The sequence below is a fragment of the Hakea prostrata genome, chromosome 8 (genome assembly GCF_041222555.1).
Source record: "Hakea prostrata isolate BN-2017 chromosome 8, UWA_Hpros_2, whole genome shotgun sequence".
NCBI classification, from domain to species: Eukaryota; Viridiplantae; Streptophyta; class Magnoliopsida; order Proteales; family Proteaceae; genus Hakea; species Hakea prostrata.
Window position 1 is genome coordinate 29,529,095 of NC_142607.1, and position 19,866 is coordinate 29,548,960.

General features: G+C 40.2%; 1 protein-coding gene across 1 annotated transcript in view; it reads left to right on the forward strand.

Annotated features, from left to right (window-relative positions):
- LOC149007514 (uncharacterized) overlaps positions 1-18,938 on the forward strand; it is a 54,150-nt gene extending 35,212 nt beyond the window's left edge. Inside the window, exon 6 of the mRNA XM_089166052.1 lies at positions 16,005-18,938. Coding sequence (XP_089022178.1) covers positions 16,005-17,945 — 1,941 coding nt within the window. The 3' untranslated portion in view covers positions 17,946-18,938. The remainder of the gene's footprint in view (positions 1-16,004) is intronic.
- Positions 18,939-19,866: the final 928 nt, after the last annotated feature.

Below are 19,866 nucleotides of genomic sequence, written 5' to 3' on the forward strand. Positions count from 1 at the left end.
TTTTTAGGGGGGGGGGGGAGAAAAGGAAAAAGAAGTCGCCAGAGAGAGGAAGCACCTACTGTAGTGCCGCTGCAACTTGAGATGGTTCGAGTGATGTTATTCGGAGTGCTGCACTGCCGCTGCAATTTTAGACTACCGGCGCTCTTGCCGCTGCAACAGTTTTGTACCAGAATTTTTTAGAAGAAAAAAAAAGAAGGAAAAAGAAGTCGCCGGAGGGTAGAAGCAGCTACCGGAGTGCCGCTGCAACTTGAGATGGTTCGAGGGACGTTATTCTCTTCGCCGGAGAGTCGCTGCAAGTTCAGACCATCGCTGCTGCAAATGGTTTGTACAAACATATTTAGAATAAAAAATATAAAAGGAAAAAGAAGACGAAAGAAGCCGGAGGAAGTAGAAGAACTTACCTGCTGCTGCCTCGTCGTATGTCGGCTGCACTTGCCGGAATGTTGTGGGAAGAAAGGAAGAGAAGAAGTCGCCTGTTGCTGCCTTGCTGGCTCACTGCACTTGCCGGAGTGTTGTCGTGGGAAGAAAGGAAGAGTAGAAGTTGCTTGACTCACCTGTCGCTGGCTTATTGGCCGTTGCTTGCTGGAGTGTTGTCGCGGGAATGGAAGAGAAGAAGAGAGGAAGAGAGAAAGAGATTAGGGATTAGAGTGAGAGTGTGAGACTCGAGTCAAGGGCTTGACTTGTTATTCTCTTTCGATTTTTTATTTTTATTTTTTATTTTGATCACATGTAGCGTCATTATAGATATGCATATAGGTTCCAACCAATAGATATTTTACATAATTCAATATATGCCTTTGATTTGGCATCTTTCATGTTATTTAAAAAAGAAAAGAAAAGTAGATGCCTAGGGGTACAAGGCGTCCGAGGTGCCTGAAAACAAGGTAAAAAATTCATTCGAAATGAACATTTCGACCTTGGAAAAGGTCGAAATTTCGAGGTTTCGGTCGAAATTTCGACCAAAACTGGATACTGTTTTCTTGATTCTTGAAGACTCAATTTCGAGCCTCAAATGCACTCAAATTGATTTGGATTTTTGCATACTAGCTATTTCAAGCATAATAAACACTATAATAACTACTAGTTTACTAAAAAACTACTAAAAATGTAACATCCAACATTCCAATTATATAGTACATGAATCAGAGAAGAAGCTTTATTGTTATTACTTACAAGTTACAACTTACAACTTACAAGTCTATTCTATTCAAGCCTCAAGGTCTCCCTCTTCCGTCTGCACCCCATACAAATGACAATATAACTCCCATGATGTTTGCCCCCGCCCCATATAGTTTTGGACATAGTCAAAAACTGCACCTCTGTATGTGGCCTCATCCACATGCATAAGATTCCCTAATGGTGGGAAGTTGTGAATCTCCAAAGGAACTGGTGGTGGTGGGCCTTGTGGGCTGTGGAATAGTGTGGAAGATCTCGCTCAACAAATGAAAGACCACCACCCCTTGGCTCTCGGGACTAGGAGAAGGATAAGGATACCGATAAGGTTGCGGTGGGCGACTCCGATAATCGACGGTGGGAGGGACACCATAAGCTCCATAGGCCGCTCCATAACCATAAGGCTCCGGTCGTGGGTGATCGGCTTGACCCCGAATCGATAGCCGGGAGGGACACCATATGGTCCATAACCATAAGGACCATAACCATAAGTCGACTCGGTAGAACCAATACTCTCCACGACGGTATCATATGAGGGACTCTGCAGGCCTATGCCATCCGGATCCTCCGGAGGTGGAGGAGTCTCTAGCATCATCAATGCTCATCGATCTCATAGATCCCACCAAGCTCTCGGCATCGGATGGACGGTAGGACCCATATAATGGCGTGTCCTCTCCGTGCTCCAGCCATGCTTGTCTCCCCTTCCCCTTCCTCGAATATGTAGAGGAAACATTTTTGCCTCGAGATGCGGCTCCGGTATGGTCCGAATCCCGTGTCGCGTGGGTGAACCGACTCTCTCCTGTGAATCTCGGTGGTCGTCCTCCCCCCCTTGACTCTCACGTCCAGCAGGTGGTGGTGGTCTCTCCCTAGGATCAGCTGAATCCTGATCACGAGGTCCCACACCCTCCTCATCCCCATCATCACCATCACCGTCATCATCACCACCATCGTCGTCATCGCCGGAGGCCTGAGTCACCTCATCCTATGTGTCGGACCAGAAAATCAAATCCTCACTCTGGGTGGCTGCACTAGGGTGTGGCACGAAGGGACGGGCGGGCTCTGCATGTGGCCTCCCCTCCTGAGCCATGAAGTCCCCCACATTAGCCCCCATCTCCTCTGCAATCTGACTATTAGGAAGACCTCCATCCTCATCCAGCAATCCGTCTCCACTATCCCTGATCCAGTTAACTACTGGGTTATCATCATCATCCATCTCAAATATGTCGGCCAACTCGATATTGGTGCTCTCTCTGTCCATCCCCTGTCTAATATGATCCTCTCTCAGTCTCATATTATAGTGTAGGTAGACAAGGTCCTCTAGAAGCTTCACACCCAATCGGTTGCGCCTCTTCGAGTGAATGAGGCTGAAGGTGCTCCAATTTCGCTCACAACCAGTGGCAGAACATGTTTGGGAGAGCACTTTGCTTGCAATCCTACTTAAGTTGTGTGAATCACGTCCAAATTGCAACCACCACTCAGCTGCAACAAACATAGACTCCAAGTCATTTTAATACTTAAATAACTAAATTAAAGAGAGAATATAATAATTAAATGTATAATGAAATAAATGAATGAACTTACTCGCAGGGGCGGTTTCCCGTTCTGATACGGCCACAGCACGACCGAAGCTCCTAGTGGCATCCCTAAAATCCTTTATCTAATATATAAAGAGAAAAAACAATAACTAGTTAGTAGTTACTAGGTTAATGACTTAGTATAAAACTACGAATTGTGAATATCAAATGATTCTAATCACTATCTCACCTCCATAAGGATGATTGCTTGTTTAGTTGTTCCGGTTCGAACTTCTCCACTACGGTTTGGACAACATCCATCAAATCTTGCCTCATCCCAAGATTGTCCATGTAATGGTACTTGGGATTTAAATAGTATGCTGTGTAAGAAAAAGTATGTCATAAAAGGGAATAGTTAATGCTTAATGGTGTGATAACATAATGAAAATTAAATTAAATTCTTAAGTCACTTAAGTACTTAACAACTTAACAACTCACCAGCCTTATGCGAGTGGATGCTTGCAACATAGACTCCCATCTACCGTTGATGATTTGAAGGACTTTCTTGTTGCCGCATGGGTGGACTCGAGCAACTTGTCGCTTCATCCTATCTACTGCAGCAAATATGTGTGCTAGAGTAGGTTTTCTTTGTTGATCTACCATCCTCAACACATTCACCACAGGCTCAAGCATCTTCACTACTATCCTCACATTGTGCCAGAAACTCTCATCAAGGATAGTCAACTGAGCTCTCCTTCCTCCCACTGATGAAGAACCCTCCCAATTAAACCACTCCTCTGATGCAAACATACTCCTAAGGCCAGTCTTCCTACTCTCAAAGCTCTGCAGTGCTATCCAATTAGTAGCAAATCTGGTTATGCCTGTCCTCACTAACTCACCCTGACACTTGTCCCTTATCATCCTTAATGCATAGGTGTGGTTATATATGAAGGTGCTAACATGTCGAGCTTGGTCCACGGTATTCTTCACAAGCTTGACCTTTCCAATCTCCTTCAACATTAAGTCAATGCAGTGAGCAGCACAAGGAGTCCAAAAGAGCCTATATCTGTCCATCCATCAAGGCATCAAGCCATCAATACAAAGTTATAAAGTGTACATGTATATGTGTAATGTAAATATATGTATTTGCAAATGAAAATTAATATTATATGTTTAAACTTTAGATACCTGGAGTCCTCTTGCATCTCCAACCTAGCTTTCTTGTAGTTGGAGCCATTATCAGTCACAATTTGAACTACATTTTCCCAAACTCCAACCTCCTTCACCACTTGCTTCAGTAATTTGTAAATGTATTTTGCATCCTTCTTTTCACCGGATGCATCTACTGACTTGAGGAACACTATCCTCCCATCACAATTCAACATGAAATTGATGATGGACTTTCTAGTGGGACCAGTCCAACCATCAGCCATCATAGTCACTCCATAATGATTCCACATGGGCTTTAATCCCTTAATGTATTCATTTATGTCCTCTTTATGCTTAGGCAAATACACATTATATATCTCATATGGAGTGGGGCCCGGTACACCACTCCCAGCCCTGCCTATCAGCTCAATCATATCTCTATAGTAGGGCCCCTTAGCTGTATTTGCTGGAACACTATGGTAATGTGCCCATTTGGAGAAAGCCATCCCCACTTTCTCCTTCACACTCCCCCATAAGTGCTTCAACTTTCTCTGTTTATGCTCAGGCCTCGCAAATAGGGCCGGATCATTGCGAAGAATCTCAAGATCCGGATCTGTAGGATGTGCTGAGGAAGCTCGATCCCTTGTAGGGGCCCGTGGGATAGGAGTCTCCTGCCTGACACTCTGAGACCTCCTCATAGGGACTTGGGAGCCACCAATGCCTCCCATACCTACTGGCTCTCTAGAGGACCCACAACCCCTGACCCCTCTGTTGCCTCCTGGATGTCATCAATCCTCTGTTGCTCCCTACTCATCATCATCGCCCTCCTCACCTGATCGGCCTCTGGATCGGGGTCACACGTCTCTGGCTCATCCCTACCATAACCCTCAGGATCTGGAAGGTCATCTAAGCAAGCATCCTCGAACTCATGCCTCTTTGTGTTCTCTTCTCTTTCCTCTTTTGCTTTCCACCACTAATATATGAGGCCATTGCCTTCTTGACCTTCTGACGGCACCTTTGGGCACCCTGCTACATCCCCTGTTGCCACCAGCTAGATGCACCTTCAATCTAGTGGCCCCACCTCCTCCTATTTGTTTCTTGCAGTAATTACACTCACTCTTCCTCTTATCAGCTGTCAGTGGCCTCCCATGATCCCAAGCTATGTCTGACATCTTTAAAATAGAGTGCCTGATACAAGAAACACACACTAAGTATCTTGAAAAGCTCCACAATATGCTCCAAAAATGACATACATGCTTCTAATAATAACCTCCTATTTTTAAATATAAAAAAAAATATGTATAACTATATAAGTATTTTTTAATATATAAATAATTTTAAAATATATAAAATACACACTAACTATCTTAAAAATATCCACAACATGCTCAAAAAATTGCATACATGCTTCCACTAATACTCTCCTATTTTTAAATTTAAAACAGAAATTAATTATTTTTTTAATATTTAAATATATTTTTAATTATATAAATATATATTAAATACAGTAAAATTACATAATTAACAGAAAAAAAAATTAATTCAACACCATCACAGCAATATGGTGTCTCAATTCTCACATACATCCATTTGAAGCTTATACATGGACTATACATAAACATTTTTAACAATATACATAATTTAGTAAATAATTTTTAATAACAGAAAATAAAAAAATAGTAGGAAGAATCAAAAAATAATTTTGAGACTACAAATTCATAGATCATCACTCTAAAGTAAACATATTTAAATTTGGAAGCAATCTAACATTATTTAAGGCACAAATGAAACAAAAATAAAAAATGAGGAAGTTGGTTACTCACCTTGCAAGATTTGAGAAAATGCACAAATGGAGGAGCAAATCAAGTGTTTGAAGGAAATGGAATATTAGAAATTAGGTGTAGAATGGGATGAAAGCAAGAGAAATGAGCAAAAAATGCAAAATCAGGTCGAAATCTCCTGGGCGATATCGCTCGAAACAGTCGAAACTGACGGTAGGTCGAAAATGAGCTCGATTTTGGGTATTTTAAAGCCTATGCAAGTGTCGTTTCGGCCCGATATGGTATCGGGCCGAAATTTCGACTCGTATCGACCGAAATTTCGGTTTCGGTAGATACAAAACGAAATGGATACTTTTCATGCCTTCTACTAAATTTCGTTTCGAGTTGGATTTTTGCAAGCATTTCGATCGAAACTTCGACCATTTCGATCGAATTTTCTTCCATGCCTGAAAATAAGTCGACGCCAATTGAGGTGCTCGGTCGCCTAGGCGACGCCTTAACAACTATGGTTTCACACTTACACCATGAGTGCAACACTAAGCAACTCTTTCAACTCTTGCTCCACCAGCACCAGAACCACCTCCACTTGCTCCACCTCCTCCACCATAGCTCCACCAGGTGCTGCTGCTCCTTTATGCGCTTGAGCTCTAGCCAACTCAAATTGTCACATCCACCTAGCCGATACCTATCTGGCATACTCGAGTGTGTGATCCACAGCTCCAAAGATCAGTTTGAGGAAATCAACCTCCCACATTCACATTAATACAATCAAGAATAGGACTAAATCAATGTTTAAGTATTATAAAGGAATAATCAATTAAAGATTCAAAAGAGATTACGATTCAATCAGAGTGCAGAAAATGATACCAAAAGAATAAATCAAGTGTAGAGTGTAGCGGAAAATCACTCTACAAAAGCAACGGAAAAGTATATCAAAACTTGAAAAGAAATTACAACCGATTCCAAAATGAAAGGAAAAGAAGTTAACTTAGCTAAACTAATGTCTCTTCAAATCTATAAAATGTATGTCTAAATGTAAAACCTTCGATGTCCCATCGCCGACACACCAGTACTAGAGTCGGACTAATCTTGAAAAGCTCCAGCTTTGTCTGGGTAGTTTTCACAGTCGTAGTCATAATTGCTAGCACCTTGGGTACAATACGAGTCATCTGCTTGGGCTTTGTAGTATTGGTCCTCATAGTCATCAGTACTTGTAGAAAGATCTAACAACATTGTTCCAAAAAGGATGAGTTCAAAAAAACTCAGTAAGACAATTTACTCCACAATAGCACATATAACATGATAGCAAGACATACAAGATGCAATATGATATGAGACAGTCATGCAAGTATGTTTCTAATTCTATGTATGCTGATCTCTAGTGGCAGACATGCTTTAAGTCATAGTGTCATACTCCTCTGGGTAAGTCTCAAATCACTCTCCCTCAACCATCTCGGTATTTTGCGTTCTCCGGTTGTACTTGGGTCCTGCACCCCTCTTGGACATTCCATGGCTGGGGTTTAGGTCACCGCTCTCTCACATCACCATTGGTCGGAGTATTGGCGCATGTCAGGGAAAATCTTAGCCCAATGCAAGTCACCTACCTAGTTATATCAAGTCAAGGTTAAATCCTTTCATTCCTCGCCTCTTGCGATCTTTTTCAGTATCCTTGCCACTAGAGTCATCGTATCCTATGGCTACAACCAACTCGGACTACGAGCCCATTAACCCTATTGGTCATCCACAAATAGTAAACGGGAAGCTCTCATGTCCTTCACGACTTGGCTATCGGTCTTAAGCTCCTATAAGCCCAAGTCTTCTACTGCAACCCTACCAATGAATGGCCCCCGCAATGTGATTTATGCCCTCTCACGGGTTGGTTACCGGTCTTGAGCGCTCACAAATCCCCATTGCTGCCACAGGTCACTCGGTCTCAATTCCCTTCCAAATCGGGTCTGATATAACGGGGTAAATCTAGCCAAACATTGATAGACAAGCCCTCGGTATGTCAACCAATAATCAGGGAAAGAGTTAAGGGGCATCATAGGAAATTGTCCCATACCACCTCCACTGGTGTCCAAAGACTGAAATGTCAAAAGAACATTCTCCATTCCCTAATTACAACTTAGGCATACACATTCCAAATCAATCATTCATAACCACAACCGATAAATCATTTACATAGGGAAATAACCAATCATTTACAATCAAAATAACAAGTGAATCACATGATTAAGTCCTATTGTAGTTATAGTACTTACAACAGCAATGTAACTATAAGTTAGTTGTGAAAACAATAGTATAATCATACAATTCAAATTAAATACAAACAATCTTGTATTTTAGGTTAATTGGGAACAAATGTCCTTACCTTAGTTGATCTCGAAAAACTCCAGAGAAAAGGATGAGGAAAGGTCCAAAGTTAGCAAATAAACCCTAAACAAACATAGGTTAAGCACTAGGAACAAACCCTCGAGATTGGAAGTGAAACGGATCAGAACAGGGCAAACCTTGCTGTCACTGACTCTGTTGGTCGGTTAGGCTTGGTCTGTTAGGCTGATCGACCAGGCTAGTTTTGTACGGACATAATCCCTAATTTTTTTATCCGAAACTCAACTTCTGGGATTCGAAACACTCCGAAATTTTAAGGGAAACTCTAAAACAATAAACTAAGATTATTTAGCATAGATTAGGTATCAACAATGATCATTAGAGTAGAATTTTAAATTATTCAAAAACTAGGTTTTGTCGAAATCAATCCGTGAATTCTATGGAAAGGCTAAAGAAAATGAGAATTCACTCTAGAAAGAAAATAACGGTAGATAATAGTCAAAAATCATCATGGGAATGAATCTAGCATGCTTTAGAAATCAAAAACTTAGAATGGATATTCAATCATGAAAATCACACTTGATTTCCCTTCGAAATTATCACGTGGAGATTCACAAAATCATATAGTGTATGGAGATCCACTCTAGAACAACAGAGATTGGAGGATCAGTCATGAGAATGATATAAAATCATCCTCCTAATCATAGAGAATAGAAAAATTCAATAGGAGAGTAGATCAAGTGAGAGTAGGAGTGAATACCAACCTTAAGGAAGAAGATTTGCTGAAAAAGCTTTGAGGCTTTGATGATGCTCTTCCAAAATTCCAATGTGAGTGCTTGAGAGAGGCTTCTCACGTTCTTTAGAGACTTAGGAACATAATGGGGCTGATTACCACAAAGTTCTAATATAAAGAGCATCAAAACCCTAAAATCAGTGTTTTACAAAACAGCCCCTGTCACTGTTGGTCGCTTATGGTTGGTTGGTCAATTGATCGACTAAGGTGATCAACCAACATTTGACAAGAAGGCCAAAAACAGGGTTTTGAAGCTCGAAACCTCAAAATTCCAAAGGGACTTCTCCCAACTCAATCAAGTGACTTACCTAGCATTGAGGGACCTTCCAAAATATGTCAAACTAGGGCTCAAGTCCATCAACCAAGTTCTTGATCATCAATATGCAGTTTCTTCTCCAAATCAGGTAAGGTTTCCATATAGGGAACTCCATCATCAATCTCCATGGGTTGTGGGTCAAACACCATGTCTTCCACTGAGATGGCCTACAATTGCCTTTTACCTTCACTTTGGGTCTTCGGACCTACAAACAAATGGATTTCCAGTTAGGGATTGGGTTGGATTTCACACAAATAGTATACTAATTTATTCAAGTATAAAGTGTTATACATTAACATATGTACAAACCTTACCCCAACTAAATGGGGTTGGCTACATGGATCCTTGCCTTTCAATCAACTTTATTTGATACTGTTAGAAAATAAAGTTTAATGAAGCAAATCAGTGCACAGGAAGAACTGAGAAGAAGAAAAGAGAAGAAAGAAGAATTGATAGGAATCCCACAAACGTGTGCTTCTAGTTTAGTACTCCTAGAATCGCAGCCTCTTATTTATAGATATCAATAGTCTAGATTACAATTTGAGAAGCAAGCCATCTTGCCCGCTAAAAAAGGAAATAAAGAGTACTACTTATGGACACAATTTTCTAGTAAAACTAACTCCTAAAATCTGTCCAAAATAGAGAGTACTAAAAAAGGAAAGTTTTTAAATTAGTAACTAATAGAAAATAGGAACTATGCTTTCTAGAAACTACCAAATCTTGTGTAGCAAGATTCCTACATTAGAAAGAGTAGCATATCTAAAAAAGAAACAACGAATAATGGCATAACACTGTTCATGTTACTGTTTACGTGAACAGTAACAACCCAAACTTCAACAGATACCAGACTAGAAAGAAGGCATAAGCCATGTATATCCTTTCACACCACTTCTCCTAAGATATCAATGGGCTGCCCTTGCTCTTCTTGTCCCTTCGAGTTGGAATAAATCACTTCTTTGTACAAGGGCATTAAAGGCCTTCTTTGGGACTTGGTTGTACCACCTCACTTCTTGTACCTTATCATTTGTTGGAGCTACTTCTAGATCAGCTCTAACACGATCATTCCTTTCCTTATCCTTCTAACTTTTTAGTTTTGCCACTCATCAATCTTACCATTCTGATTTCAGTTATACTAAGTTTGTCTTTATGATGCTTCTTAACAGTCCAACACTTTGAAACATACATTGTAGCTTGTTGTACAACGCTTTTGTAAAATTTTCCTTTGAGCTTTAAAAAAAAAACATCGAACACAAAACTTTGGATGCATTTCTCCACTTCACCCATCCTATTTTAATATTTAGGAAACAACATCCTTTATTGTCACCTTTTTATTTTTATTTATTTTTATTGATTGAAATAATGTACCTAAAATAATCGCTTTGTGGAATCTCCTCGTCAAGTTTCACCATTTCATCATCTGTTCAATGACATCCAAAGCTACACACTAGATATTCTGTCTTCGTTCTACTTATTTAAAGCCTTTTGATTCCAAAACCATGATTCTAACTTGGTTTTAATTCCTACTTGTCTCACCTAAAATAATTGCTTTATGAAATCTCCTCGTCAAGTTCCACTCCTACAACATCTCCAACAAAGATCGAAGATGTATGAAATTTCAGTCCTATCATTCTCTTAATTATCTGCCTTGTTGGAAAACCTATTTTTGGCCAGAATGTCTAGACCTCATAAACGACACTCCTACAACATCTATAACAAAGATTGAAGAGGTTTTCGACCAAATCCCAAGAAAGGTGTTGCTGTTGCTGGAGCAGGAGTTTTAGGAGTTGCTTAGTGTTTGAAGTCTTGTACTGTTGTGTAAATTATAACTATGCCAATCTTGTCATGTGGACTTTCTAATTTAGACATTGATGTTGAAGATTAACATGTATGATGCACAATATATCATAGTTGTGTGTGTCTGAACCTTAATGCATTCATATATATTTAGTAAATCATGTGGACTTTTATGTAATGTAACACTAGGATCAAGGACGACTTAGCCCCAATTAAACACGCGAACAGAAAAAATCAGAACTAAGACAAAATAGGAAGTCTAAGTGGTATGGCCAAATCAGATTATAGAGACTAGATCCGGATTTGATTGGAGGACAACAATAGTTCATGCAGCAGCAACAAGAAAAGAATAGAAGAAATAGGGAAAATAGAAAGAAAAGGGATAGAGGTGGTTCAGCTTGCAACAGCAACGTCCTCACCTCTAGGTATTTAGCTCAACAGCAAGGTCCTCACCCTTCTTACCACTTAAAGGAGGAAAAAAAAAAAACAACACTAACTAATGCAAGCATAGCTTCAATAATCGATTTCATTAGTATGGGGTGCAACGAAGTATTCCATATTTATAGGGTTCTATTACTAGCTCTCCAAAGTTGCATAAAATATAGAAACTATGAGCTGAAAATGTTTTGCTGATCTAGCCGATATTCTTAGCAACCAAAGAAATAACAACTTATTATAATTAAAAATCAGAGTTTAGTCTTTGTAAATCAACCACTTGCATGAATAATAAAATAGAAACTAACTTTAGGCACTTAGGAAATAGGAACTACTAAAATAGAAACTAAATAACACGTAATATAGTTTTCAATCTTCCAAATCTTTAAATGCCAGTGGGACCCATCAAAGCTTTCACAATCTTCTCTTTTAAGATCCCAAAACAAAGCTGTGACACTGTTCACGTCACTCTGCACGTGAACAGTGTTTTGGCTCTTCTAGAGCCTAGGTGTGCAGCTATATGGCCCAAGGAGGTTGAACCAGCCCTATTCTTTTGAACTCTTCTAACATATTTCTTGCCAAACAGCTTGACATCTACATCATTATGTTTTGTAAGTCTGCATCTTCTGATGTAACCCAGGAATAGAGGGCCAGTTATAAGATCTTTCCTAAGAACCAGCAGGCAATTTAGGGTTAAAATCCTGCTATTCTATGTCAGAAAACAGTAGACAGAAGCCAAGAATGCACCAAATATCCTGTGGCAAAGGTTGGTTTGACTTCCAAACCTTGGAGCTACTATGAATAGGGAAGTCTAGAGTTAAGTGGGGGAATGAATTAGGGTTCCGCCAAGCTAGGTTTGGGTCTGAAGATTGAAGAAACAATTCTGTTTTAACAGATTTATAATTGCAGAATTGCTCCTCAAAATTGGGATTCCCAAAATTAGGGTTTTGTATTTTCTAGGGTTTCTAGGATAGGGTTAGGGTTAAGGTCGAAGGTAGAGAGGGGGTAGGATAAGGTTATCCTAAAAGGGGTTGGGTTTTGGGTGAATGGTTAAGGAAATATAGGATTTGAATTAATTAGGTTTTTACGGTTTAAAGGATGAAGATCAATTTGCAGGTTTCTTACAAAACTAAAGAGGGATAGGGGTTGTGATGGAGTTTGAGGAATGAAAAGAGGGGGAAGAAAGGTGCGACCCTAGGGTAGGGGATGGGATGAAGGGGAAGGTTAGGGTTTTAGGGGTGGGGGACTGCTGCCACAAGGAGGGAAGAGGGGGCAAGGATGGTCTGCACTCTGCACAGGGATGGGGAGGGGAATTAGGGTAGGGAAGGTTGGGGATTGGACTTGATTAGGGAGGTGCTGGAAGTGATCAACTACTGTATTTGATGGTCTTCAGGAGCTGCTGCAGGCTTGAAGGGGGAACAAAGCTGGAATTTTGCTGAAATTATAAACTCTGAATCATGGGGATCCTTCTTGGATCCCACAACTCTCTGTGTCCAAACAAAATCTTTTATTAATTTCAATTAAGTGTGATTTGTTACAACTGAGTGGGCTTATTTATAGCCTTATATCTATACTTCCGACTTGTACTCAACTAAGGGATTCTATTTGAATTAGAACTCCTCTTTTTAATCCAATTCAACTTTAAAACAAAACTAGGAAAAGGACTCTTGCTTTGAATAGTTCCTAAACAAGTAAAACTTTCAAGATAAAACAACCAACTTTATAATGGGGTTCCATCTAGGACTCCTAACTAGACTAGGATTCTCGCTGCTTGTTCAATTGAAAAACAAAAAGCAGATCCCCACTCCTAAAATTAATCTGGAATTTTCAGGACCATTTTGGACTCCAAAGTGGGTGGGAAAATGACCCTTTTTCTCCCAATAGGGCTTGGCCACCCTCTAGGGCCACCACTTGGGTTCTGATTCAGGCCCAAATTCTGCATTGCCATATGGTTGACAATCCTGGTTATATCATTTTTCACTTCTTCAGCTCGGTGGTTTCAAACCTAGAGTCAAAATGGAACTCACGTTTACTACTTTTTTTTCATCAATTTGAGGCAGCCAATGTTTTTAGAAGGCGTAACATAGGCTGAACTGTAATTTTCAACCCAAAAGACACTTAAAAGTCAACAAGATGGGCCTCTGGGTTGGGTCAAGATGGCAAGAATCTGTCCCTCCAACCCGACAAGATCGCGCTGAGATTTGATTTGATCTCGCTTTTTTGGCTCATTCAGATGGCCACTGAGATTGAGTTGTCGATCCATGCTTACAAGCATAGTACGAATTCACCGAAACAGTTCGGTATTTTGACCCCCAGTTTGGGATGGGGGGTATTTCCCGTCATTCTGGCCTGGTTTTTGGTCTCTAGCCTAATTGCTGCTCATGCAGCTTCTCTTGCTTGCTACCGATGATGATTTTGATGATATTCCTAGACTTTCCTGATCTGTGTTCCATAGCATGACCAGCGATTCCCAAGAATGGCAATGGTTGGTGTCAAATTCTATACCCACGTGGGGTCTCTTCTTCCTCATCTTTGTTCTCACTTGGTATTTCTCTTCTCCTTTTCCATATTTTCTCCCTCAACATCTCTCCCATGATGTATCTCTTTATGAAGCAGCCAGTTTTTACAGAAAAAACAGTAGCCTTTAATTCTTGTCAATCGGTAAATTGTGTAATTGATAGATGCCAGACTTGGGAAAGAAGATTGGAGTGATGAGAGAGAAAATCATGAATGTCCATGCTTTCCAATATTTAGTTTTTGAAAGAAAACTTGTAAGACTGGAGAGACAAGAGCTATCCGACTTGGACGGATTTGTGTTTTTAGTTAAAGGGCAAATGACATCTTTATCCTTAGCTACGGGAAATGAGCAGATGCTCATTAAAACCACTGCAAAAATGACCAATTGAATTTTTGTCCATAATATATTATAGGCTGCTAGTCTGTTATGGATTCTGCTGTTTCTCTATTCCTTTAAAAAAAATAATTTTCAAAAGGGATACCAAACACACAAGAATGTAAAAATTGTTGGAAAACGAGAATGAAAAGTGATACCTGAAAGAGCCCAAGTTTCAGCACAAACTGAATTATCAAGTGGCATAATAGGGTTTTGAAAATTTCGGGAACTAGGAGAGTGCACAGTATAAATTGGCCTAACAGGATTCTTGCATGAACATACATGGTATGTACGCCAGCATATGAGGGGTATATGGTTGAATCAGAGTCTGAAGCCTGACATGTGCCCGATCAGATCATCCTTCTCTATTTGGCGGAGGTTGAAATTGCCACATCTTTGTGCAATGTTGCAGAATTTGGTATTCCATGAATGCTAAACTTTGTAAAGGCACGTTTGGCTTGGAATAACATGTATACAACTCACGGTTTTCAGGAAATGCCTTTATTTTGTCACTTTGTAGTAGCCTTTTTGGGTATGAAATGTCAAGTAGATGGAAATATTGGGTCCAACATTTCTTGCTCAAAACTGTCTTGATCAAAATTGATTATGGTCCTTCCAAAATTACAATGCGAGTCATTTTCTGGTACTCAATTGGTAAGGGTCCTCCTGGGTATTTTACCCTTAATTTCCTGAGCGTGCTTCAAGAATTCGCTCTCGCCAGGCATCCTGCCCCTTCAAAAAATTGTGATCTCGACCGAGTTGGCGAGATCTCGGTCGAGATATGGTCTTCTTTTTGGGCCAACTCGATGGCCTATCTTGGTGGGTTTTAGGGTCTAGGTTGGGCTCAAACGTGGTAGTTAGCTTAATTTAGGCCTTCTAAACACATTGGTGGCCTTGGATTGTGGGATAACAACCTAAGTATGAGTTCTAAGTCGACCCTAAGTGTCAAACTAAAATGTTGCAGGATTGGGGAATGCAATGTTATACAACATTTAATATAAGAAACTTTAAGGCGTATGAATGAAAAGCAAGTGTACCTAATACATCAAATAACTTAAATGTCATTAGAATTCCCCCAATATGAGTATCACAATCTTGACCCTCGAGAATAGAATAGTAAAATTTTACAACCATTAGAAGTTCTATACAAGTCTTAACTCATAAGTTTGTAAGACAAACATGGAATAATTTATCTTTTTTGGGTGTTGTAGATGTGCTAAGAATAGTTGCAAGTGAAAATCTAGCTGAAATCAGCAAAAAAAGGTGGGGCGAAAATTGAGAGTTCCGGCGAGATACGGTGAGATTTGGGGAGAGATATGGTGAGATATAGCAAGCTATGCGAGATTTCCAGCAATTTATGGGAATCATGCCCTTTATCTCGTCTCACCCTTCATCTTGTCTCGCCATTTGAAAAAAGCGAGATTGCTGAGATCTCGCGAGGTCTCAAACCATGTTCCTGAGTGATGAACTTTATGTGTTTCATAGTATTTTTTGGCTGTTTTGTTTCATACTGCTTTTGTCACCATGCGGTGTGCTAGTATGGGGGCTTGGAATGTGATTTTTCTTGTGATTGCTAAACCTTTATATTCTTTATCTAGGTAGTTATTAGTTTTGGTGTATTATTTTGATTTACAGTTTCTTAATCCCATTTGGCTAGTTTTATGTTCTCATTCTGAAAATAATTCTGTTCTTTTTCCTTTCACAAATGTACTGATCCATGCATCTTCTTCTAAGGCAGTGCCTCAGTGCTTGTAGACTTGGTCTTTATAGGTTTTCCTTTTCCTTGTACCAGTCTTAGTTTCTTATTTTGATTTGATGTTCTCAGGATGTTATTCAGTATCTGGAAAAAGCTTTTGGTGTCGGCTATATGATTGGTCAAAGTGACAGTGGAAGCACCAATCAACATCAATCATCAAATGCTGCAGCAAGACCTCAATCTGCACCAGGCAATTCAGTTCCTGTTGATGCTTCTACTTCCGACTCAGCCAATGCAAATTCATCTGAAAATCCTCTAACTAGAACCATATCAGATGAGGCACTTGAATCCCTTTTGTCAACACTAGACAGTGGGGGACAAAACTTGACCAGGCCATCTGGCCTTCCGTCAAGCGATCTTTTGAGATCCTCCACTGATAGGCCTGCTCCTGCTGTTGATCTGAAGCTCAAGCTGCATCTCTACAAGGTGCGACAACTGCTTCTCACTCAGAATCTGAAAGCAACAAAGCGTGAAGTTAAGCTAGCTATGAACATTGCACGTGGTAGAGATTCTTCCATGGCATTGCTTTTGAAGGCCCAACTAGAGTATGCTCGGGGTAATCACCGCAAAGCTATTAAGCTCTTGATGACGTCGATTAATAAGACGGAGCCTGGTACTGCAAGCATATTCAACAACAATCTTGGTTGCATCTATCATCGACTACGGGATCATCAGATGTCAACCGTTCTCTTTTCTAAGGCACTGAGAAGTAGTTCATCTCTTCGATCAGAGAAACCCTTAAAGCTTTTGACTTTCTCCCAGGATAAGTCCCTCCATATTGTCTACAACTGTGGCTTGCAACACTTGACCGGTGGGAAACCAATAATTGCTGCTCGCTGTTTTCAAAAGGCCAGTTCAGTTTTCTACGATCGACCCTTATTGTGGATCAGATTTGCTGAATGCTGTCTGTTGGCACTTGAGCAGGGGCTTCTGAAATCTGATGGGACTTCAAGCAATGGGGAGGAAGTTAGAGTCCACGTTGTTGGAAAAGGGGTATGGAGGAAACTTCTTGTGGAAGATGGGATCTCAAGAAATGGATATTTGGATCCTGCAAGAGAGGAGGATGGATTGTTGGGTGGCAATGGCCAACATAGGCTTTCGATGCCCTTTGCTCGACAATGTCTTCTCAATGCCTTGCATCTATTGAACAATTTGGAGTTGAAGTACTTGAATGATGGATCACCCAATTCTGCCACAGAGGGAGATGGCTCAAGTCAATTTGGATTTATCAAGAACTTGAACAGCAAAAATTCATTGGTTGGGGATTCAAAGGCATCCAATGTCACAGTAGTTTCTGCCTCAGCCAATGCAAATGGGGATGCAAAAGACATTAGGGGAGTCGGCCTGAGTAACACCCTACAAAGTTCTGTGGTTGCTTATGAGGATATGTGCAGAAGGGAAAATCACTGGATCAAGCAGGCTATTTTAGCTGACCTGGCATATGTAGAGTTAAATTTGAAAAATCCATTGAAAGCACTATCAGCCACTGATTTACTTTTGAAGATTCCAGAATGTTCTAAGATATATGTCTTTTTAGGTCATATTTATGCAGCTGAGGCACTGTGCCACCTGAATGAGGCAGTGGAAGCTGCTGAGCATTTGTCAGTTTATGTCACAGATGGGAATGTGGAGTTGCCTTTCAGTGAAGAAGATAAAAAGTGGCAAGTTGAAGGAGGTGGAGATGGTGAAGAGTTAAATGGTGGTTCCATTGCTGCCAGTTTTCTGTCAGCAGAAAATTCTCAAGGGATCATGTTCCTGAAGCCTGAAGAGGCACGTGGAGCCCTTTATGTAAATCTTGCATCTATGTCCGCAATGCAGGGTGATCTTCAGCAAGCTCATCGGTTTGCTACAGAAGCTTTGTACCAGGCGCCCAATAATCCACGGGCTATCCTGACTGCAGTTTATGTGGATCTTCGGCTGCAGAAGACACAAGCAGCCCTTGCCAAATTGAAACAGTGTAGTCGTGTTAGGTATATCCCTTGCAATGTAACATTTAACCATTCTGCCTGATAGTTGTATTAGTGGTTTAATTGATTTGAAGTGTCCACCCAACACCCTGTGTGAATTTTTAGCTGGTAGAAGAGGAATCTCTCTCTTTTTTTTTTTTTCTTCTTTTAGAGTATCTGTAACATATATAAGATGAGCCGTAGAATAAGCATTTTTTTTTTGATGTTTTAGGGTTTGGTGGCATGGCACTTCGTTTTGATTAGCGCAGATGCCCCCTTTCAGAATTCAAAATGTACTAGTTCTGATTCAGATTAGTGTCTAGTGGCTAATACAGTTTATATTCAACGAGAGGGAGATTGACCTCTCACAAAAGCTAGGTTTGGGAACAATTATTCATTCTGGGTAGTAAATGCAAAGTCTCATTTCCATGAATTATTTTCTTCCTTTCTTGCTTCCCTTCCATCTCTTCCCCTGCTTCTTTTCCGTGAAGTTCTCTGTTCTGAATTGCTACTTGCACAAGAACTTGGCATGTGTTTGTGGCATGAAACAGCATGTGAGAGGTGGTTTTTACTCTTGTTTTCGGCCGCAGCTGAGATGTTTCTTTGTGGACCAAACTTGACAATATTGTGTTTTTGGGGGCCCAGAGAGGGTGGAGAGAGAGGGTTGATAAAACCTAAAGCCTTGAAAGGCAGCTTCACTTGACAAAAGCTTGAAAGAAAGAAAAGGAGATGAAGATCCCAAATCTCATGTAGTTGTCTGGGGATGTTACAAAATCCAGGGATTGATGGATTCCAGAAACAGCCATACTATTATTATCATCAATTGACAGAAGCCACTTGCCCTGTGAGGAGAAAGGACAAATAAGGTTCATGTGCTTAATTAACACTTCCGAGGTCCCCCCCACCTTTATGTGTGTAGTAAGACAGAACATCTATCAATATTTACTGTACCTGAGGATCTCACTACGAACTCGTGTTGTCTTCACCGGTGTGATAATGCCGACTGATCTGTCTGGGCCATCTGATTGATGGTTAGGGTTGCACTGAATTTAACTTTCTCCGTCGGAAAGATTGGTGGTCGCTCCACTCCAAAATCTATTAGTTGTTGGTGGAGACTTTTAAGGTGTGGGTGTCACTTCATGTCATTTCATTTATCGACATGGAAGGCTTACTATATCGTATCATATTGTATTGAATAAATGTAGATAATACTGGTGTACCAAAATTTATATCCTGCAGTATCGTTAGTTTTTTCTTATGTATTAAAATAGAGATTTATATTTCTTCCATTTTATTTGATTAAAAAAAAAAATCACTTAGAACTCGGGACTTTTAGGGACCTTGCTTGACTGTCAAGATCTGAAATTCGGCTTGACAGTCCTGCGCATTAAATGCGCATGACTGAAACAATTTCTAACTTTTAGGCTATTTTAGTAGTTTGATAGCAGAATTCCTTTGTTTCTATATTTTCGGAATATGGTGTCATCTTTTATTGAAAGATAGTGAAAAGAAACATTATATCATTATGAGTGTATCATATACAAAGGATCTCCCCCTGCCACACAGAATAGTAGCAAAAGAAACTCTTAGAACTGATACCTAGACGTTTAGTAGCATCCCAATCTAATTCCTTTAAAATCATTGCAGGTAACCAACCCCATGCATTTGTCTCTGAAACTCCTGTCTTCATTACATCCCCTACCAAATAATCCGTTGCCGAAATCCTTTCTCTCTTTATAATGGGATATTTTTCACTCTATTTCACTCTATCCCCTTGAGAAACTCATCAACTCCTCTCTATTGTTGAAGAATACAACATGAAATTCTCCATTACAACCACTCTGCCAAATCACACTCCAACCAGAGTTTCGTTACATGTAACCACTCTGTCAAATTCCAATTCCTATTACCATGACACGCACCCACCCACTTTCAAACTTCAAACTTCAAAATTTCCCATTAACCCATTCCCATCTTGTCAGGCT